The 23,423-nt window shown below is 44.1% G+C and overlaps 1 protein-coding gene and 1 long non-coding RNA gene across 10 annotated transcripts in view; one reads left to right on the forward strand and one right to left on the reverse strand.

Moving 5' to 3' along the window:
* The first annotated feature begins 6,011 nt into the window (after window positions 1-6,011).
* Window positions 6,012-6,544, forward strand: LOC125379146. Its single transcript, XR_007220604.1, has 2 exons — window positions 6,012-6,046; window positions 6,415-6,544. It is a non-coding gene; the product is annotated as an uncharacterized LOC125379146 (long non-coding RNA).
* Window positions 6,545-7,305: 761 nt separating this feature from the next.
* LOC124116684 (sodium-dependent proline transporter-like) overlaps window positions 7,306-23,423 on the reverse strand; it is a 105,778-nt gene continuing 89,660 nt past the window's right edge. For 5 of the 9 annotated variants that reach the window (XM_048395136.1, XM_048395137.1, XM_048395138.1 and 2 more), the window contains 10 exons: window positions 22,777-22,917; window positions 21,111-21,217; window positions 20,875-20,987; window positions 18,250-18,371; window positions 17,657-17,809; window positions 16,139-16,235; window positions 13,034-13,107; window positions 12,710-12,883; window positions 8,597-11,543; window positions 7,875-8,546 (listed from right to left, as the gene is read on the reverse strand). In XM_048395136.1, coding sequence (XP_048251093.1) covers window positions 11,304-11,543; window positions 12,710-12,883; window positions 13,034-13,107; window positions 16,139-16,235; window positions 17,657-17,809; window positions 18,250-18,371; window positions 20,875-20,987; window positions 21,111-21,217; window positions 22,777-22,917 — 1,221 coding nt within the window. In that variant the 3' untranslated portion in view covers window positions 7,875-8,546; window positions 8,597-11,303. Of the gene's footprint in view, window positions 8,547-8,596; window positions 11,544-12,709; window positions 12,884-13,033; window positions 13,108-16,138; window positions 16,236-17,656; window positions 17,810-18,249; window positions 18,372-20,874; window positions 20,988-21,110; window positions 21,218-22,776; window positions 22,918-23,423 lie in introns of all 9 variants that reach the window. The other 4 variants (XM_048395143.1, XM_048395142.1, XM_048395144.1 and 1 more) reach the window with 4 other exon arrangements.

Genomic DNA, 23,423 nt, shown 5'->3' on the forward strand with positions numbered 1-23,423 from the left:
ATATGTAAGTCCAAAGTTGTAGGGGGTGGTTTTCATATGACGTTTTTAACACACTTTATTCAAAATTAAGTGCAACCTATTTTGACTTTGGTTCCGCTATTTGGGGTCTAAAGAATTTAGTTGCATTAATGCTGTACAAAATAGGGTTGGTCTTCAACACGCTGTAAACAAAATATTGAAATCTTACGCTTTTGACGTCGCCTTCACCGTGAAAATTCCTGTAAAATTGTTCGTTCTATTAGTAAATGGTCACCCAAATTTAGAAAATCCTGGTATGATAATGTCTGTACAGCTTTTAACTCATGGCAATTACCGGTGGCAGACATTTGCAATATATCAACTTCAGATTTTGTTAACTGTAAACTATGGTTGGAAAATTTAGATTTGCAAAACTGGCTTAACCAAATTTGGAATGATAAAGGTCAAATAAATGGAAATAAACTTTGCACTTAATGTAGAGAGTTATGTTTCTGCTCCATTAGTAAGAAAACATAGAAGCATCCTAAGTAAACTACGTGGTGACACTCTGCCGTTAGAAATAGAAACCGGTAGATTTTCAAAAGTCCCTTTACAAAACCGTATCTGTAAATACTGTAAAAGTAATATGGTTGAAGATGAAGATCACTTTTTGACCACATGTGACTTGTATTCCGATTTAAGATAGGAAATATATTTTGAACATTGATCCACTATTTATACAGCTTCCACCATTTGACCAGTTTATTTATTTAATGCAAGCTTGTGAGGTTTTAAAATGTTAAATATTTTATCAATTACTTTACTACATGTTGTGCATTTGTATTGTTATTTTAGTGACACGCTTGTCTCGTAGGCCTCTCTGGCCAGATGTTGTATGTTTTTTAATATGAATAAAATGTAATTTATCTGCTAATGTACAACATGTGACACTTTGATAAAATATCATTCTTCTTCTTCTATTTTATTCCTTTTTTTTTAAAACAAATTTTACCTTTTTGCAGATATCATAGATACTTGCATTTCTGACGAATGCGATTAAAGTGCTATCCACTATGTGTTCATAGCTATCTTTAGCTAACGCCGAGCTAATCATATACGGCAGGGTCCACTTAATTAATATGAATGTAATGTGACTAAACTGACGTGGTGGCATGTGGTCCTGTGCACAGCGCGCAGGTCGCAGGTCGCAAATCAGTTGAAGTGAAGCACCGTTAGTCTCGGAGAGTAGTTGGATGGAAACAATATGTGACAGAACAGTGCTGCATGGTCGACCAACACACCCTAACTAGATGGAGACACTGTGTGACAGAACCGTGCTGCAAAGTCCATCAACACACCCTCACTAGATGGAGACAATGTGTGACATTTCAGTGCTGCACAGTCCACCAACACACCCTAACTAGATGGAGACAATGTGTGGTAGTTCAGTGCTTCACAGTCCACCAACACACCCTAACTAGATGGAGACAATGTGTGACAGAACAGTGCTGCACAGTCCACCAACACACCCTAACTAGATGGAGACAATGTGTGACAGAACAGTGCTGCACAGTCCATCAACACACCCTAACTAGATGGAGACAATGTATGACAGTTCAGTGCTGCACAGTCCACCAACACACCCTAACTAGATGGAGACACTGTGTGACAGTTCAGTGCTGCACAGTCCACCAACACACCCTAACTAGATGGAGACAATGTGTGACAGTTCAGTGCTGCACAGTCCACCAACACACCCTAACTAGATGGAGACAATGTGTGACAGAACAGTGCTGCACAGTCCACCAACACACCCTAACTAGATGGAGACAATGTGTGACAGTTCAGTGCTGCACAGTCCACCAACACACCCTAACTAGATGGAGACAATGTGTGACAGTTCAGTGCTGCACAGTCCACCAACACATCCTAACTAGATGGAGACAATGTGTGACAGTTCAGTGCTGCACAGTCCATCAACACACCCTAACAAGATGGAGACAATGTGTGGTAGAACAGTGCTGCACAGTCCATCAACACACCCTAACTAGATGGAGACAATGTGTGACAGTTCAGTGCTGCACAGTCCACCAACACACCCTAACTAGATGGAGACAATGTGTGGTAGAACAGTGCTGCACAGTCCACCAACACACCCTAACTAGATGGAGACAATGTGTGACAGTTCAGTGCTGCACAGTCCACCAACACACCCTAACTAGATGGAGACAATGTGTGACAGTTTAGTGCTGCACAGTCCATCAACACACCCTAACTAGATGGAGACACTGTGTGACAGAACCGTGCTGCACAGTCCACCAACACACCTTAACTAGATGGAGACAATGTGTGACAGTTCAGTGCTGCACAGTCCATCAACACACCCTAACTAGATGGAGACAATGTGTGACAGAACAGTGCTGCACAGTCCACCAACACACCCTAACTAGATGGAGACAATGTGTGACAGAACAGTGCTGCACAGTCCACCAACACACCCTAACTAAAGGGGAGACAATGTGTGACAGTTCAGTGCTGCAGAGTCCACCAACACACCCTAACTAGATGGAGACAATGTGTGACAGTTCAGTGCTGCACAGTCCACCAACACACCCTAACTAGATGGAGACAATGTGTGACAGTTCAGTGCTGCACAGTCCACCAACACACCCTAACTAGATGGAGACAATGTGTGACAGTTTAGTGCTGCACAGTCCACCAACACACCCTAACTAGATGGAGACAATGTGTGGTAAAACAGTGCTGCACAGTCCACCAACACACCCTAACTAGATGGAGACAATGTGTGACAGTTCAGTGCTGCACAGTCCACCAACACACCCTAACTAGATGGAGACAATGTGTGACAGTTCAGTGCTGCACAGTCCACCAACACACCCTAACTAGATGGAGACAATGTGTGACAGTTTAGTGCTGCACAGTCCACCAACACACCCTAACTAGATGGAGACAATGTGTGGTAGAACAGTGCTGCACAGTCCACCAACACACCCTAACTAGATGGAGACAATGTGTGACAGTTCAGTGCTGCACAGTCCACCAACACACCCTAACTAGATGGAGACAATGTGTGACAGTTTAGTGCTGCACAGTCCATCAACACACCCTAACTAGATGGAGACACTGTGTGACAGAACCGTGCTGCACAGTCCACCAACACACCTTAACTAGATGGAGACAATGTGTGACAGTTCAGTGCTGCACAGTCCATCAACACACCCTAACTAGATGGAGACAATGTGTGACAGAACAGTGCTGCACAGTCCACCAACACACCCTAACTAGATGGAGACAATGTGTGACAGAACAGTGCTGCACAGTCCACCAACACACCCTAACTAGATGGAGACAATGTGTGACAGTTCAGTGCTGCACAGTCCACCAACACACCCTAACTAGATGGAGACAATGTGTGACAGTTCAGTGCTGCACAGTCCACCAACACACCCTAACTAGATGGAGACAATGTGTGACAGTTCAGTGCTGCACAGTCCACCAACACACCCTAACTAGATGGAGACAATGTGTGACAGTTTAGTGCTGCACAGTCCACCAACACACCCTAACTAGATGGAGACAATGTGTGGTAAAACAGTGCTGCACAGTCCACCACACACCCTAACTAGATGGAGACAATGTGTGACGGAACAGTGCTGCACAGTCCACCAACACACCCTAACTAGATGGAGACAATGTGTGACAGTTCAGTGCTGCACAGTCCACCAACACACCCTAACTAGATGGAGACAATGTGTGACAGTTCAGTGCTGCACAGTCCACCAACACACCCTAACTAGATGGAAACAATGTGTGACAGAACAGTGCTGCACAGTCCATCAACACACCCTAACTAGATGGAGACAATGTGTGACAGAACAGTGCTGCACAGTCCATCAACACACCCTAACTAGATGGAGACAATGTGTGACAGTTCAGTGCTGCACAGTCCACCAACACACCCTTACTAGATGGAGACAATGTGTGATAGAACAGTGCTGCACAGTCCACCAACACACCCTAACTAGATGGAGACAATGTGTGACAGTTCAGCGCTGCACAGTCCACCAACACACCCTAACTAGATGGAGACAATGTGTGATAGAACAGTGCTGCACAGTCCACCAACACACCCTAACTAGATGGAGACAATGTGTGACAGTTCAGCGCTGCACAGTCCACCAACACACCCTAACTAGATGGAGACAATGTGTGACAGTTCAGTGCTGCACAGTCCACCAACACAAACAACAAACCCAGTGGTGTGAAAACTGATATTTTACTGATCCTCTTGTTACAAAACAGTAAATCTGTCCCAGCCTTTGTGCCCCGTGTAGATGATGCTCAGTCTGTCTTTCATGTTGCAACAGAAGAAACAAAGAAGCTAGACTTTGTCTCTTGCATCACCAAGCTGAATGGTGAGTGAACATTACATAGCTAACATGTACTGAAACCAAAACAATCTCTTAGTAAAGCAAAATGGGATTCTAATTTAATTAAGCCATTGGCAAATATTTTACATTTCTTTAATAACACTTTAAAAAAAATCTTAGTAGGTAGTGGGCAACAAAATAAACATAAATAAGATTCAGATATTTTTAATTCTTCCAAATGTTGTCTGAAAATGGTGCCATGAGAGCAGCGTTAGTCGACTTGTCGTATCAGTCATAAAGTCAAACCTATTGCATGTACACTTCTCTTGTGGCGAATGCGTAAGTTTACAAGTTCAATGGAATAACAAACAATAATGTTTTTCACATCAGCTATTTTCAACTTGTCATTTTTTGAGGGACGGAGGATTCAGTAAACCAAATAAAAAGGAAATCTTGGCTTATCTCTTTCATCTAAAATACAATGTACCAATAACAGAGACAGTTAGTGAGTTAAGAAATAGTAACACGTTCTCCTTCTCAGCTAGGCCACACTTTGTTTTTTACTTGCTTCACAGATGTCTGAGAGGAAAATACCTGTCAGTAGGTGGGGAAACAGAAAAAGCAATCTAATTAATTATTTGTTTTCTGCTCCACTACAGGTCAGCTGGATAAAACAAATTCTAAATGGTTTAATGAGAGAGGAGAGCCTGCACAACAGCTGTTGCTGTAAGCCATGGCATACCTGTTGAATCAAGCATATTACTGGTGTGCTTCTAGGGATCCCATCAATTTCAGGAACAACAAACTTTATTTTGACTCCCATATATACTATAATAATGATATATGTTAACTTCAGGGGGTCATTGTTTCTAAAAAAATTGTTTTAGCACAATATGCTATGAGCTTATCGGGAAATTATCGAGAGGAAATTCTGAATTCTTCTCTTTCCTTTTTAACAAAATTTACAGATGCAGATCCGTGAGGCAAGTGGAGAAACAAGGTGTGGCCTTACATGGAGCCCTGCACACCTCAACACACCTGCTTCACACAACATGCTGTTCCAGGTGGAATACAAACATGTTTTATGGCACTCTTGAAAATAATACATAATACAACAAAATAATAACGGAATGCAATATTCTAACTATAGAACATAATATGCGCAAAAAATTATAAAAGATTGACATAATACTACTTTCATTATTAAAAATAATACAATTTGTGAATATTTGAACAAGTTTGACAATTCTAATGTTTCTTGTGGCAGCAGGCTGAAATAGAAACATTGACCAATCATTGGTATATCTGTATACAGGAATAACCTGATAATAACTTCTGATGAAAGGTACTTTGTGCAGAATAAAATACACATGCATTCTTTTAAGCAATTTGTTATTTTAAAAGAGTACTATATACACCTGGAAGAAAGAGGGCACCAACCCTTCTCTGTTGTCACTGATCCTGAACATCCATATTGTCCATGGAAACATACATGACATCTCATTTAGCCCGAGGTCTACGATGGAACTACCAGCTTCATTGTTTGTAAAGACTACTGTCTGCTGTCTGACTGTCCCAGGTGTGGCCAGGAGTAATGTCATTTTGAGAAGTAGCAAGTAGAGGGTCCTCACAACCAGCTACTGTCATGGAACAGTAACACGACAGGTCATCGGATAAACAGGTAAATAGATAATCAGGTTATCGGTAATCAGGTAAAAAGGACATCAGATAATGAGATATTGAGATAAGGGACAGAAAAAATAACATGTCCCCAAAAATTCTTGAAAAACAAAAATTATGCTTTATACTTGTCAAAAATAAGAGATTGACTGCCACAAATAGGACATTGATTCAAGGTGTTTTACTTAAAAAACAATTCGGGCTCATAGTTTAAAAAAAAGAACATCTGGTTTTGTAGCTGTAGCTGAAAAAACTATCTAATCTGGATACTTGCCACCCCCCCTGCCACCCCGCCCTGCCAGCCTGCCCTGCCACCCCGCCCTGCCACCCCGCCCTGCCACCCCCCCACAGAATAGGAAACGGTCGGTCCCTAAACTGTAAGTAGATAATCAGGCAATCAGGTAAACAGATAATCAGATAATCAGGCAATCAGGTAAACAGATAATCAGATAATCAGGCAATCAGGTAAACAGATCATTGATTTTTGTATTTCAGTTTGAATGTTTCACAACGTATACAAAACGTGTTTTTTCAGAACATTAACACAGAATGTGAATAAGTAAACCATGTCTGTTTCCTGTGGAACTATGTTGTAAGCAGTGCTGTTTTCCAGGTGTATAACTGATAAAACTGTCCTGACTGATTAAGTGTAGTTGTGGACCGAGCGGAGAGTGTCGCCGTCAATTTACCCCAACAGACAATACACATGTATGTACAGACCAGGCAAACACACTGACAGCCCCTCACAGAAACAGGAGACGACGTCACATGTAAAATGTGCTATACAAAATATGTATTATGTATAAAAACGGACATGAACATTTGTACAAAACAATTGTTAATCTGTGCCTCCATATGTACATAGAGAACATGCATGGGTCCCAGGTCAGGATGTGGACGTTGTCCAACTACTGAAGGACTAGTCACGTCTACATGTCTACAGGACTAGTACTACTATTCCACATGCAAATAAAGATAAAAAAAATCTAGCTGTGAGTACATGATGACAAGACAAGGTGTAAACATACCCAGCTTGTCCAGTCTAAAAATGGAAAAAGAAATCCTACTGCAATAATGTATGACAAAGTGTCGCTGTGTGATGAGTTTGTTCACATGAAAGTAACTTATGGCAGAAAAGTATTGGAATTATAAGGTATGAAATATGAAATATGGCATAATTATAGGTTGACGTTTGTTAACCATCATCATTAAGTGAGTCAGGAGAGAAAAAACTAACTTCTTTGGTATTATATCTGGCTCAGGCAGTTGCCTCTCCTGTCATGATGGCGTGTAACCTGGTGGTCATCCACTGAGAGGTCAGCCTCTTGTGTCATGATGGCGTGTAACCTGGTGGTCATCCACTGAGAGGTCAGCCTCTTGTGTCATGTTGGCATGTAACCTGGTGGTCATCCACTGAGAGGTCAGCCTCTTGTGTCATGATGGCGTGTAACCTGGTGGTCATCCACTGAGAGGTCAGCCTCTTGTGTCATGTTGGCATGTAACCTGGTGGTCATCCACTGAGAGGTCAGCCTCTTGTGTCATGTTGGCATGTAACCTGGTGGTCATCCAATGAGAGGTCAGCCTCCTGTGTCATGTTGGCATGTAACCTGGTGGTCATCCAATGAGAGGTCAGCCTCTTGTGTCATGGTTGGCATGTAACCTGGTGGTCATCCAATGAGAGGTCAGCCTCCTGTCATGTTGGCATGTAACCTGGTGGTCATCCAATGAGAGGTCAGCCTCTTGTGTCATGTTGGCATGTAACCTGGTGGTCATCCACTGAGAGGTCAGCCTCTTGTGTCATGTTGGCATGTAACCTGGTGGTCATCCACTGAGAGGTCAGCCTCCTGTCATGTTGGCATGTAACCTGGTGGTCATCCACTGAGAGGTCAGCCTCTTGTGTCATGTTGGCATGTAACCTGGTGGTCATCCACTGAGAGGTCAGCCTCTTGTGTCATGTTGGCATGTAACCTGGTGGTCATCCACTGAGAGGTCAGCCTCTTGTGTCATGTTGGCATGTAACCTGGTGGTCATCCACTGAGAGGTCAGCCTCTTGTGTCATGTTGGCATGTAACCTGGTGGTCATCCACTGAGAGGTCAGCCTCTTGTGTCATGTTGGCATGTAACCTGGTGGTCATCCACTGAGAGGTCAGCCTCTTGTGTCATGTTGGCATGTAACCTGGTGGTCATCCACTGAGAGGTCAGCCTCTTGTGTCATGTTGGCATGTAACCTGGTGGTCATCCACTGAGAGGTCAGCCTCCTGTGTCATGTTGGCATGTAACCTGGTGGTCATCCAGTGAGAGGTCGGCCTCTTGTGTCATGGTTGGCATGTAACCTGGTGGTCATCCACTGAGAGGTCAGCCTCCTGTCATGTTGGCATGTAACCTGGTGGTCATCCACTGAGAGGTCAGCCTCTTGTGTCATGTTGGCATGTAACCTGGTGGTCATCCACTGAGAGGTCAGCCTCTTGTGTCATGTTGGCATGTAACCTGGTGGTCATCCAATGAGAGGTCAGCCTCCTGTCATGTTGGCATGTAACCTGGTGGTCATCCAATGAGAGGTGAGCCACTTGTGTCATGTTGGCATGTAACCTGGTGGTCATCCACTGAGAGGTCAGCCTCTTGTGTCATGTTGGCATGTAACCTGGTGGTCATCCACTGAGAGGTGAGCCTCTTGTGTCATGTTGGCATGTAACCTGGTGGTCATCCACTGAGAGGTCAGCCTCTTGTGTCATGTTGGCATGTAACCTGGTGGTCATCCACTGAGAGGTCAGCCTCTTGTGTCATGTTGGCATGTAACCTGGTGGTCATCCACTGAGAGGTCAGCCTCCTGTCATGTTGGCATGTAACCTGGTGGTCATCCACTGAGAGGTCAGCCTCTTGTGTCATGTTGGCATGTAACCTGGTGGTCATCCACTGAGAGGTCAGCCTCTTGTGTCATGTTGGCATGTAACCTGGTGGTCATCCACTGAGAGGTCAGCCTCTTGTGTCATGTTGGCATGTAACCTGGTGGTCATCCACTGAGAGGTCAGCCTCCTGTCATGTTGGCATGTAACCTGGTGGTCATCCACTGAGAGGTCAGCCTCTTGTGTCATGTTGGCATGTAACCTGGTGGTCATCCACTGAGAGGTCAGCCTCTTGTGTCATGTTTGCATGTAACCTGGTGGTCATCCACTGAGAGGTCACCATCAACTGCTGCAGGCAGGTCGACACACCATTCAAAACATGAGTTATATTTATTGCAACATATCTGTAACAGTCTGTTCTAGTTCCTTACAAAATATCCAGGAGACTGTTGCCATGGTAAAAGAAATAATTTACAGTATCTTTACCATGTGTTTTAATTGATAGAATGTTATTTAATGTGACTTGCATTTCTAAACGGTTAAGGGCGAAAACAAAACCACCTTTACTTGAAAATGTTGCATGACTCTCTTAAATTGTGCTCATGAAAACACAGCCATGCATCAAGACTCCCGAAGACTTCTCATACTGACCCCTGCAGCTCCAGCTCCACTGCCACATTCCCTCAAACTACTTCACTTTGCTTGTTAATATTAGGGGTGAAACAATACATCAGTGCACCATGCATCATAAGTTTTCATGCAATAATACAATACATGACACGTTTTCTTCTGTACTGATACAAGTCTATACACTTGCTAAAATATATTATTAACTACTCGTTCAAAGACCCCCAGCGATTTTGTTCGTCAAATATCGCAAAATGTGTTGTAATTAGCATTCCAAGTCCACTGCTAAAAATAGCAGCTACGAACATGTGTCTTCAGCTAGCTTTTCCATATAATTAAGAACATGCTCAGAAATATTTATAGTCGAGAAGTTTCCATGCAATTTGACGTAAATATGTGTATCACGATATGTATCATATTGTTACCTATGTATCGTGATACGTTTTGTATCATGACCTTGCTGTATTGTTTCACCCCTAGTAAATATGGTCACAAATAGCTTATCAAAAACAGAAATATTAAGTGTATAAGTATTTAGTACAAATGTAATGCTGCCAGTGTGAGTGAGTGAGTGAGTGAGTAAGTGAGTGAGTGGGTGAGTGAGTGAGTGAGTGGGGGTGTACCTGACTCACCAATGGCCAGCATAGTTCCTTCCCAAAATAATAATCAGACCATGGGGCAAGAAATTAGCCAGTCCTTAACAAAACAAACACTTCCGCCCCCTGTAGATGTTCTTCCGTACAGTGGTATGTGATACACACATCTGTGTATGATTGTGAAGTCTGTGGTATCAATGTGAAAGGGAATCTAGACACGAAACACAAAGTTCTATAGTAGAACCTTAAATAGTTCTATAGTAGAACCTTAAATAGTTCTATAGTAGAACTTTAAATAGTTCTATAGTAGAACCTTAAATAGTTCTATAGTAGAACCTTAAATAGTTCTATAGTAGAACCTTAAATAGTTCTCTAGTACAAAATTAAATAGTTCTATAGTAAAAATTTTAAATAGTTCTATGGTACAACTTGTCTTAAAGGCCCAGGTAGAATCAGTGTTGATCACGAACACACAACAGTAAGTACTGAGACAGATGGACAAAATAGCATGAGGAGGTTTTTGTAAAAGAATTGCATGTAATATCAAAAAGGTGAATTGACAGCATCTGCTGAGTGTCTGAGTGTGACCAGGCAGGCAGCTCCCATTGTCACATGATGCTGATGACAACAACCTCACACATCACAAGCATGTTGGCACAGGTCGGCACAGGTCGGCCATTGCTTCTGGAGTTGGATGTTGATGACATATTCACATTGAGAGCGATGGAATCTCGAGGACTTAAATAAGAAATAAGAGACACTGCTGTCTTTGTAGCCAAAAGTAGAAAGTAGGTCCTGTCCTTGTGTGAAGTTTCACTTCCACATTAAACATGTTTCTCATACAATTGATGAAAAGTGGAATCAAAACAACTATTCGTCACCAGCCATGTTGGCGATGTGGTGTCTCTATCACCACAGTGTTGTACAGTGCACCCGGGACAGAACACATTCTTGAACACATGGAACTGAGTTGTCTCCCCCTGCACATCATTAACCAGCTGCATCAGATCCCTCTGCTCAATGTACCCACGATCCTGACGGCTGGCAACAACACACTGTGATATAACCGGTGACATGAAGTAACACATACTGTCAACATAAGCATTTAGAGATTCGGGAGACTTGTGAGGAACAGTCGCATCAGTGTGATGATGACCTGTGACACAGGCAGCCAGACGTGTGTGCCCAGGCCAGCTGTTGATGCAGTATCAGATGCGTGTACAGTGATTGGAAGCTGTCAATGGCTCCGTCTCTGGGGGGTCATAGTCGTACTTGGGGTTATAACCCAGGTCATCCATGGGGTAGCTGTGTTCCATGTATGTCTGCATATAGGGGGGCGCAGTGGGCTCGGGGGGCGGGGGGTGATACGCCATCAGGGTCTCCTCATGTTCAGTATCCTCATGTTCACGCACCCGCTCTGTGACGCCACAGCAACACTTAGTGAAGAACTGCAAGTATATGTCGGAAGGCAAAACTTAGACAAGGAAAACAGAGGCCTTAAACTATGTCAGTTGATCATGTGGTTAATGGAGGTACAATATCCCAACTGCAGCACAAGGCCATAAGGAAGTACTTGGTACATGGTTTTCATCCCCGTCTGTTTCAGTACCACGCATCACATCTCACGTAATCTTGAAATATGTTACTTTAAGTCCAGCACTCTACAAAACCTGGACATTATATATGTAAATATAATCATCATAATACCATCATCCTTATTCAGTTGGTAAGAAACGGACTGAAATCCAAAATTATATTTTTCCAACAAGAATGCTTTCAAAGCATAAATTTTAAATAATTGCAATGCAAAAAGTAAACATTTAACTGAAAATGACAGACTCGGTGCTTGCTGCAAGGAAACTATTGTTGCGCTGGTATTGCTGACTGTTCCTGTTCTCTGCTCCTACAATAATGTCAGCCATGCCTAGAGTAAGAAGTGTCTGCACTAACATGGTTACACTTTCGTTGTAGTAGTCACCAGCTGTATGAGAAACAGCTTGGGTATCATCAACCGTACCAGTGCCCAACTGCAGACTAAGGTTGGGTATCATCAACCGTACCAGTGCCCAACTGCAGACTAAGGTTGGGCGTCATCAACCATACCAGTGCCCAACTGCAGACTAAGGTTGGGTATCATCAACCGTACCAGTGCCCAACTGCAGACTAAGGTTGGGTATCATCAACCGTACCAGTGCCCAACTGCAGACTAAGGTTGGGCGTCATCAACCGTACCAGTGCCCAACTGCAGACTACGGTTGGGTATCATCAACCGTACCAGTGCCCAACTGCAGACTACGGTTGGGCGTCATCAACCGTACCAGTTCCCAACTGCAGACTAAGGTTGGGCATCATCAAGCGAACCAGTGCCCAACTGCAGACTACGGTTGGGCGTCATCAACCGAACCAGTGTCCAACTGCAGACTAAGGTTGGGCGTCATCAACCATACCAGTGTCCAACTGCAGACTAAGGTTGGGCGTCATCAACCATACCAGTGCCCAACTGCTGACAAAGCTTTGGCGTAATCAAAAGTACCAGTACCCAACTGCAGACAAAAGTTGGGCGTCATCATCCCCCCTGTGATGTGTGTGTGCACTGTGTGTGTTTGTGGCATACCCCGGGTCCATGTGTGGTGAACAGTGTGTGCAGCGCCCCCAGCAGGATGCCGATGTAGGGAAGGACAGCGATGCACCAGCTCACAATTTTCCAGGGCTCGGGGAACGTGTAGTTGTCTTCCTCGTAGATCAGGTCACGGTCCCTCGTCTTCAGGAACAGCGTGAACCACATTCCCTGTGAGGAGTAGAGAAACATATAAACCAAAGACCCTTTTGGGGAGCAGTCAATGCAACTGCTACAGTGGATTATAGATGATGTGTCTGTATGTCCACATTGGTATCAGTACAAGAGCTACAGTGTATCAGCTGACAGTTGTGAACTCACCGCTGTGAAGACTGCAGAGACAATGAACCACAGACCCATGATTATCCTCTCGGCCAGGGCAAAGTTCTGCTTAACTGAAAAACAAACAGAATATTAGTGTGCCAACTGTTACACTGATGGAGCTTGTCCTTATAAATAACATTAGTGTGCCAACTGTTACACTGACTGGAGCTCGTCCTTACTAATAACATCAGTCTGTCAGCTGTTACACTGATGGAGCTTGTCCTTACAAATAACATTGGTCTGCCAACTGTTACACTCATGGAGCTTGTCCTTACAAATAACATCAGTGTGCCAACTGTTACACTGACTGGAGCGTGTCCGTACAAATAACATTAGTCTGCCAACTGTAACACTGATGGAGCTCGTCCTTACAAATAACATTAGTCTGCCAACTGTTACACGGATGGAGCTCGTCCTTACGAAAAACGTTAGTCTGCCAACTGTTACACTGTCGAGAGCTCGTCCTTACAAATAACATTAGTCTGCCAACTGTTCCACTGACTGGAGCTCGTCCTTACAAATAACATTAGTCTGCCAACTGTTCCACTGACTGGAGCGCGTCCTTACAAATAACATTAGTCTGTCAACTGTTACACTCATGGAGCTTGTCCTTACAAATAACATTGGTCTGCCAACTGTTACACTCATGGAGTGTGTCCTTACAAATAACATTGGTCTGCCAACTGTGTCATTCATGGAGCTTGTCCTTACAAATAACATTGGTCTGCCAACTGTTACACTCATGGAGCTTGTCCTTACAAATAACATTGGTCTGCCAACTGTTACACTCATGGAGCTTGTCCTTACGAATAACATTGGTCTGCCAACTGTTACACTCATGGAGCTTGTCCTTACAAATAACATTGGTCTGCCAACTGTTACACTCATGGAGTGTGTCCTTACAAATAACATTGGTCTGCCAACTGTTACACTCATGGAGCTTGTCCTTACAAATAACATTGGTCTGCCAACTGTTACACTCATGGAGTGTGTCCTTACAAATAACATTGGTCTGCCAACTGTTACACTCATGGAGCTTGTCCTTACAAATAACATCAGTGTGCCAACTGTTACACTGACTGGAGCGTGTCCGTACAAATAACATTAGTCTGCCAACTGTAACACTGATGGAGCTCGTCCTTACAAATAACATTAGTCTGCCAACTGTTACACGGATGGAGCTCGTCCTTACGAAAAACGTTAGTCTGCCAACTGTTACACTGTCGAGAGCTCGTCCTTACAAATAACATTAGTCTGCCAACTGTTCCACTGACTGGAGCTCGTCCTTACAAATAACATTAGTCTGCCAACTGTTCCACTGACTGGAGCGCGTCCTTACAAATAACATTAGTCTGTCAACTGTTACACTCATGGAGCTTGTCCTTACAAATAACATTGGTCTGCCAACTGTTACACTCATGGAGTGTGTCCTTACAAATAACATTGGTCTGCCAACTGTGTCATTCATGGAGCTTGTCCTTACAAATAACATTGGTCTGCCAACTGTTACACTCATGGAGCTTGTCCTTACAAATAACATTGGTCTGCCAACTGTTACACTCATGGAGCTTGTCCTTACGAATAACATTGGTCTGCCAACTGTTACACTCATGGAGCTTGTCCTTACAAATAACATTGGTCTGCCAACTGTTACACTCATGGAGTGTGTCCTTACAAATAACATTGGTCTGCCAACTGTTACACTCATGGAGCTTGTCCTTACAAATAACATTGGTCTGCCAACTGTTACACTCATGGAGTGTGTCCTTACAAATAACATTGGTCTGCCAACTGTTACACTCATGGAGCTTGTCCTTACAAATAACATTGGTCTGCCAACTGTTACACTCATGGAGCTTGTCCTTACAAATAACATTGGTCTGCCAACTGTTACACTCATGGAGCTTGTCCTTACAAATAACATTGGTCTGCCAACTGTTACACTCATGGAGCTTGTCCTTACAAATAACATTAGTCTGCCAACTGTTCCACTGACTGGAGCTTGTCCTTACAAATAACATTGGTCTGCCAACTGTTACACTCATGGAGCGTGTCCTTACAAATAACATTGGTCTGCCAACTGTTACACTCATGAAGCGTGTCTTACAAATAACATTGGTCTGTCAACTGTTACACTCATGGAGCTTGTCCTTACAAATAACATTGGTCTGCCAACTGTGTCATTCATGGAGCTCGTCCTTACGAATAACATTGGTCTGCCAACTGTGTCATTCATGGAGCTTGTCCTTACAAATAACATTGGTCTGCCAACTGTTACACTCATGGAGCGTGTCCGTACAAATAACATTGGTCTGCCAACTGTTACACTCATAGAGCTTGTCCTTACAAATAACATTGGTCTGCCAACTGTTACACTGACTGGAGTGTGTCCTTACAAATAACATTGGTCTGCCAACTGTTACACTCATGGAGCTTGTCCTTACTAATAAGATTACTCTGCCAACTGTTACACTTATGGAGCTTGTCCTTACAAATAACATTGGTCTGCCAACTGTTACACTTATGGAGCTTGTCCTTACAAATAACATTGGTCTGCCAACTGTTACACTCATGGAGCTTGTCCTTACAAATAACATTGGTCTGCCAACTGTTACACTTATGGAGCTTGTCCTTACAAATAACATTGGTCTGCCAACTGTTACACTTAAGTGTAGATGAGTAAGAGACCAGTTATTGACATGACTGAGAAAGATCTGAAACTTTATACATGTCAGCAAAATCTCCCCCACCGATAATGTTTGCACCTTTCCTCAGTAAAGTGCTGTTTTACACTACTTTTACCAACATCCCAGCTATATCACAGTCCCTTAATGGTAAGGACCAAGAGCTGTTATCATGATATAACATGAACATCACAAAACAAACATCTTTACAGTATAATTATCATATCCCTACATAATGTTGTTTTTACCAGTATATATATTACAGCTTTATGTGGGATCAAGAACATGCACACGTCAATCATAGCTGACAATGTCACACTCCCAGATATTTTCCTAACCTGGCACAGATCGTTATGTTGAAGTATACAAGGTAAACATTTCCAGTGTGAATAGTAGGGGCTGGAGATGGTATACTCACTGTACACAACCAGCAAGCCGAATGCCAGCAGTATGACAAGGATAAACTGAAGCTTGGAGATGGACTGGTCAATGAGGATGAAGTAGTACATTCCTGCCTGAAGGAGAACAGAACACAGGGTCAGCTGGCATGTACACACACACAGGATCAGCTGGCATGTACACACACACGAAGGGTCAGCTGGCATGTACACACACAGGGTCAGCTGGCATGTACACACACAGGGTCAGCTGGCATGTACACGCACTGGGTCAGCTGGCATGTACACACACAGGGTCAGCTGGCATGTACACACACACAGGGACAGTTGGCATGTACACACACAGGGTCAGCTGGCATGTACACAAGAAAGGGTCAGCTGGCCCGTACACAGTATCACAGGATCACCTGGCATGTACACAGTCACACAGGGTTAGCTGGCATGTACACACTGAGACAGTATCAGCTGGCTTGTACATACACACAGGGTCAGCTAGCATGTACACACTCACACAGGAACAGCTGGCATGTACACACACACAGGGTCAGCTGGCATGTATACACACACGCAGGGACAGCTGGCATGTACACACACACAGGGTCAGCTGGCATGTACAGACACACAGGGTCAGCTGGCATGTACACACACAGGGTCAGCTGGCATTTACATACACACACACACACACAAACAGAGGGTCAGCTGACATGTTCACACAAAGGGTCAGCTGGCATGTACACACACAGGATCAGCTGGCATGTACACACACAAAGGGTAAGCTGGCATGTACACACACACACAGGATCAGCTGGCATGTACACACACAGGGTCAGCTGGCATGTACACAAAGGGTCAGCTGGCATGTAGGATTCTCCCGAACCTTGTCGCTACCTTGGTTGTCTGTAGGATCCCCCAAACCTTGTCTCTTATCTTGTTTGTCTGTAGGATCCCTCCAAACCTTGTCTCTACCTTAGTTGTCTGTAGGATCCCCCCAAAACCTTGTCTCTACCTTGGTTGTCTGTAGGATCCCCCCCCCCCCCCCCCCCCCCCAAACCTTGTCTCTACCTTGGTTGTCTGTAGGATCCCCCAAACCTTGTCTCTACCTTGGTTGTCTGTAGGATCCCCCCCAAACCTTGTCTCTACCTTGGTTGTCTGTAGGATCCCCCAAACCTTGTCTCTACCTTGGTTGTCTGTAGGATCCCCCAAACCTTGTCTCTACCTTGGTTGTCTGTAGGATCCCCCCCAAAACCTTGTCTCTACCTTGGTTGTCTGTAGGATCCCCCAAACCTTGTCTCTACCTTGGTTGTCTGTAGGATCCCCCCCAAACCTTGTCTCTACCTTGGTTGTCTGTAGGATCCCCCCCCCCCCCCCCAAACCTTGTCTCTACCTTGGTTGTCTGTAGGATCCCCCAAACCTTGTCTCTACCTTGGTTGTCTGTAGGATCCCCCCCAAACCTTGTCTCTACCTTGGTTGTCTGTAGGATCCCCCAAACCTTGTCTCTACCTTGGTTGTCTGTAGGATCCCCCAAACCTTGTCTCTACCTTGGTTGTCTGTAGGATCCCCATGCCTTTAGCAACACACATGATGACAAAGGTCATGAGCAGGTGGATGACGATCTTGCTGCAGCACTTCTTGTCTATCCACTCCTCCAGACTGTCCATGATGTTGTCCACTATGGTCAAGGAGCCCACCACCTGGACATACATAACAACACTCACTTGGATGTCTTCCCCCCAAAACATAATCTTTTGAAGAAAATGCTATTTTATGTATGTTGAATTAGATCTGATTTGGGTGATCAACTCACTTACACAGCCAATTACTGCTAATATTGATCAACGTGTTAATATGATGATGAAAGATTTGCACAATTTAACAGTTACACGTGCAGTCATGTTTGAAATAGATAAACAAACTGCAGACCAAGATATACACAGTAAAGATGTTCTGCACAATTTTTCACCCCAATAACATACGACATAAAATATACATGTTAAACACAGGTCTGATCACTACATTACAGCTAACTCAGTAAATCACAGTTTATTCATTGTCTCCCTACAAATCTCTCATACAGTAAGTTTTACAGCTGGTAATTAGCTATAGTTTAGTCAAGCACAACTCCCCTACTCACCAAGAACATGAGACCAAAGAGGAATGCGGAGAGAAGGAAGAGGAAAGCGTATATGGGTGGAATGTTGAGAGCTGTGAAGGCTGCCGGCATCTGCCACAGCACCAGCCCTGGCCCAACCTCCTCTGTAACACACAAACACACACCAGGGTTATCACAGCTGTACACACTAGGATCATCACAGCTGTACACACAGGGATCATCACAGCTGTACACCAGGATCATCACAGCTGTACACACTGGGATCATCACAGCTGTACACACCAGGGTCATCACAGCTGTACACAAAATGGGTCATCACAGCTGTACACACTAGGATCATCACAGCTGTACACACAGGGATCATCACAGCTGTACACCAGGATCATCACAGCTGTACACACTGGGATCATCACAGCTGTACACACGAGGGTCATCACAGCTGTACACAAAATGGGTCATCACAGCTGTACACACTAGGATCATCACAGCTGTACACACAGGGATCATCACAGCTGTACACCAGGATCATCACAGCTGTACACACGAGGATCATCACAGCTGTACACACGAGGGTCATCACAACTGTACACACAAGGATCATCACAGCTGTAAACACCAGGGTCATCACAGCTGTACACAAAATGGGTCATCACAGCTGTACACACTAGGATCATCACAGCTGTACACACAGGGATCATCACAGCTGTACACCAGGATCATCACAGCTGGACAAACCAGGATCATCACAGCTGTACACACCAGGATCATCACAGCTGTACAGACTAGGATCACCACAGCTGTAAACACAGGGATTATCACTGCTGTACACACTGGGATCATCACAGCTGTACACACTGGGATCATCACAGCTGTACACACTGGGATCATCACAGCTGTACACACCAGGGTCATCACAGCTGTACAGACTAGGATCACCACAGCTGTAAACACAGGGATTATCACTTCTGTACACACTGGGATCATCAAAGCTGTACACACTGGGATCATCACAGCTGTACACACTGGGATCATCACAGCTGTACACACCAGGGTCATCACAACTGTAAACATAAGGATCATCACAGCTGTACACACCAGGATCATCACACTGTACACACCAGGATCATCACAGCTGGACACACCAGGATCATCACAGCTGTACACACCAGGATCATCACAGCTGTACACACCAGGATCATCACAGCTGTACACACCGGGATCATCACAGCTGTACTCACCGGGATCATCACAACTGTACACACAGGGACTATCACAGTTGTACACACAGGGACCATCACAGCTGTACACACGGGGATCATCGCAGCAGTACACACAGGGTTCATCACAGCTGTACACACTGGGATCATCACAGCTGTACACACGAGGGTCATCACAGCTGTACACAAAATGGGTCATCACAGCTGTACACACTAGGATCATCACAGCTGTACACACAGGGATCATCACAGCTGTACACCAGGATCATCACAGCTGTACACACTGGGATCATCACAGCTGTACACACGAGGGTCATCACAGCTGTACACAAAATGGGTCATCACAGCTGTACACACTGGGATCATCACAGCTGTACACACCAGGATCATCATAGCTGTACACACCAGGACCATCACAGCTGTACAAACAGGGATCATCACAGCTGTACACACAGGGATCATCAAAGCTGTACACACCAGGATCATCACAGCTGTACACACTGGGATCATCACAGCTGTACACACGAGGATCATCACAGCTGTACACACAGGGATCATCACAGCTGTACACGCGAGGATCATAACAGCTGTACACACTGGGATCATCACAGCTGTACACACCAGGATCATCACAGCTGGACACACTAGGGATTATGACTGCTGTACACACAGTGATCATCACAGCTGTACACCAGGATCATAACAGCTGTACACACTGGGATCATCACAGGTGTATACACCAGGATCATCACAGCTGTAAACCAGGATCATCACAGCTGTACACACAGGGATCATTACAGCTGTACACACAGGGATCATCACAGCTGTACACACCAGGATCATCACAGCTGTACACCAGGATCATCACAGCTGTACACACAGGGATCATCACAGCTGTACACACCAGGATCATCACAGCTGTACACCAGGATCATCACAGCTGTACACACAGAGATCATCACAGCTGTACACACAGGGATCATCACAGCTGTACACACAGGGATCATCACAGATGTACACACCAGGATCATCACAGCTGCTCTCTGTCTGTATCAATGCTGCTCACATAACACTGTCAAGTCACCAGTCAGACACAAGTAATAATAACTCAGCTGCTTCAACTATCAAAAGGCACTAGCCCTATCTATCTATCTAAATTTGGTGAAGAAATATTGTACAGTTTTCAAGATCTGCTCCGTAAACTAGCACTACTGACATTTCCAACCTAAGTCAAAGTTGTTGCTTTGGAAAATAGAAAAATATTTTTGTTGAAAATACCCAAATATCAAAAGGCACCAGTTCACAATATTGTACAGTTAAACAACATCTTGCACGAAATGGACAGACTGACGGTGTCTATTTAATTACCCCGTAAAAGGTGTTGCAGTGAATACTTACTGTGTATGGAATGAATCACAAAAAAACTTACTCTGCATGCCAGGACTCTGCTGTTTGAAGATCATGTCACCCAGATATGGTGCCATGGCAATTGGAGGGAGCTGGCTGAAGAGTGCGTAGACCCCGATCATGAGAACCCAAGTGCTGCAGAGAGAGAGGTTCAAGATGATGCACACAGCATCAAAGAGTTCACAGGCTATGACAACTGTACTCTCTGTAGCTGTGACATTTTATCATGGAGCCATGGGGCTATTTAGTGGTACTCACATGTTTCGTATTGACCTCCCCTTGCCACACATCTTGCCCATGGTGGCAGCAATGACCGTCCACACGGGCAGCGAGTTCATCACCACGAGAAGGGACTGGTGCCAGCTCTATCAAGGGACAACACGCATCAGTGTGTGCATACATCATAGGTGAGTATATGAAATATGCTTTGAGAGAATGTAATAATTCAATCCAAGAGAAGTTGGTGTATACGTACACGTAAAGCACTTTATCATATAATGGGTAGGTTTCTCGGCAGGATAAAGCCAACGGATAAAAACGATATCCGTTGGGGTCACATGCGGATAGAGATGCAAATATCAAAGGTCAAGTGGGGACTACTTTCACTGTTTATAAACAAACATGGCGTCGCCCTCGTCATTCGGCGATCGAGTCAGAATTAACCATCGGGAATCTTGATAAACTACAGGGATAATTGCTATCATTATCAAAAGAACAGTCTAATATACTGAAAATCAGTGTCTAACTGTGACGTAGCTTAGGCATTTTATAAGTTTTGGCAACTTTGGAGATATAAATTTTTGAAACAATTTTGCGAGGGCACGAGGCCTAGCCAAGCGGGATCAGTAGCCATATCTGTGCCTGTAGACCTCTGTGGCTTGAAACCTTCTCCACAAATTAAAATAGTTGGATTTGGCCGAAATATGTTTGAATTGTTACCTTGTTTCGTTTTGTCGCTATGACGTTATGACAGGACAGACCGACTGTCAACAACGTCTGACCGTGGCCGTGACGTCTCATAGACTAGGGTTAGGGTAGCTTCCCTTTGACAAAGGGCAGTTACTCTAGCGGACAGACCGATGGATTGCCGCGAAAGGCAATTAAAAACAATTGTTGTTTTGCGTATATGTTGCTTCGCCACTGTATTAAAAACAGATTTCAGTTGGAGCTATATCGGCTACTGTCACTGTCCGACTGACACATCACTTATCCTGTGACGTAATGAATATTAATGCGCACATTCCAGGAAAACTCGCAATGTTTCGGTAATGTTTGTGAGAGAGGTAAAGCGATTTTGAAGTATAGAATTAAAGAATGACATTATATGATAAAGAGGTTATCACGCTTGTGTGTTTGGGGATGGTAAATATCCTGTATTAGGAATAAACACTATGTATTTAGCTCACCAAAGGCTCGCTAAATACAATGTTTATTCCTAATGCCGGATATTTACCATCCCCAAACACACTCGCGTGATAACCTCTATGTATTCTGAGATGTAGGAGTGGTGTATACGTACACGTAAAGCACTGTATTCTGAGTTGTAGGTGTGATGTATACGTACACATAAAGCACTGTATTCTGAGATATAGGTGTGATGTATACGTACACGTAAAGCACTGTATTCTGAGATGTAGGTGTGGTGTATACGTACACGTAAAGTACTGTATTCTGAGATGTAGGTGTGGTGTATACGTACACGTAAAGCACTGTATTCTGAGTTGTAGGTGTGGTGTATACGTACACGTAAAGCACTGTATTCTGAGTTGTAGGTGTGGTGTATACGTACACGTAAAGCACTGTATTCTGAGATGTAGGTGTGGTGTATACGTACATGTAAAGCACTGTATTCTGAGTTGTAGGTGTGGTGTATACGTACACGTAAAGCACTGTATTCTGAGTTGTAGGTGTGGTGTATACGTACACGTAAAGCACTGTATTCTGAGTTGTAGGCATACACCTGCTTGAGGTAGGCGAGGGCAGCGGAGCGGTCAAGATGGGTGTAGCCATAGCCCAGGACAGCAAGCAGACAGGACAGAGCAGCTGGCCCCATCACGAACAACACCTGGCAAAGGAAAGGGACCTTGTAGAGTCAGACTGCCCTCCTGCCATCAAACACCAAACGTTTTGCTGGCTATGCCTCTATGACACCATGCAATGTCCACAGGAAAAGATTTCACTTCTATGCAATTTCTTCTATGTGAGGCTTAGAATTTGTCACTGAAACCTAATATCAGCACTACATGGAGTGTTTCCATAAATTCCCATGTGTTTGGTTGAGATGAGGTAGCTATCAGACTACATCTAGTGTTTACATAAATTCCCATGTGTTTGGTTGAGATGAGGTATCTATCAGACTACATCTAGTGTTTACATAAATTCCCATGTGTTTGGTTATGGTGAGGTATCTATCAGCACTAAATCAAGGGTCTACATAAATTCCCATGTGTCTGGTGAGGTAGCTATCAGACTACATCTAGTGTTTACATAAATTCCCATGTGTTTGGTTATGGTGAGGTATCTATCAGCACTACATGGAGTGTTTCCAAAAATTCCCATGTGTTTGGTGAG

This window comes from Haliotis rufescens, unplaced genomic scaffold (assembly GCF_023055435.1).
Source record: "Haliotis rufescens isolate VD_foot unplaced genomic scaffold, xgHalRufe1.0.p SCAF_14, whole genome shotgun sequence".
Classification (NCBI taxonomy): Eukaryota; Metazoa; Mollusca; class Gastropoda; order Lepetellida; family Haliotidae; genus Haliotis; species Haliotis rufescens.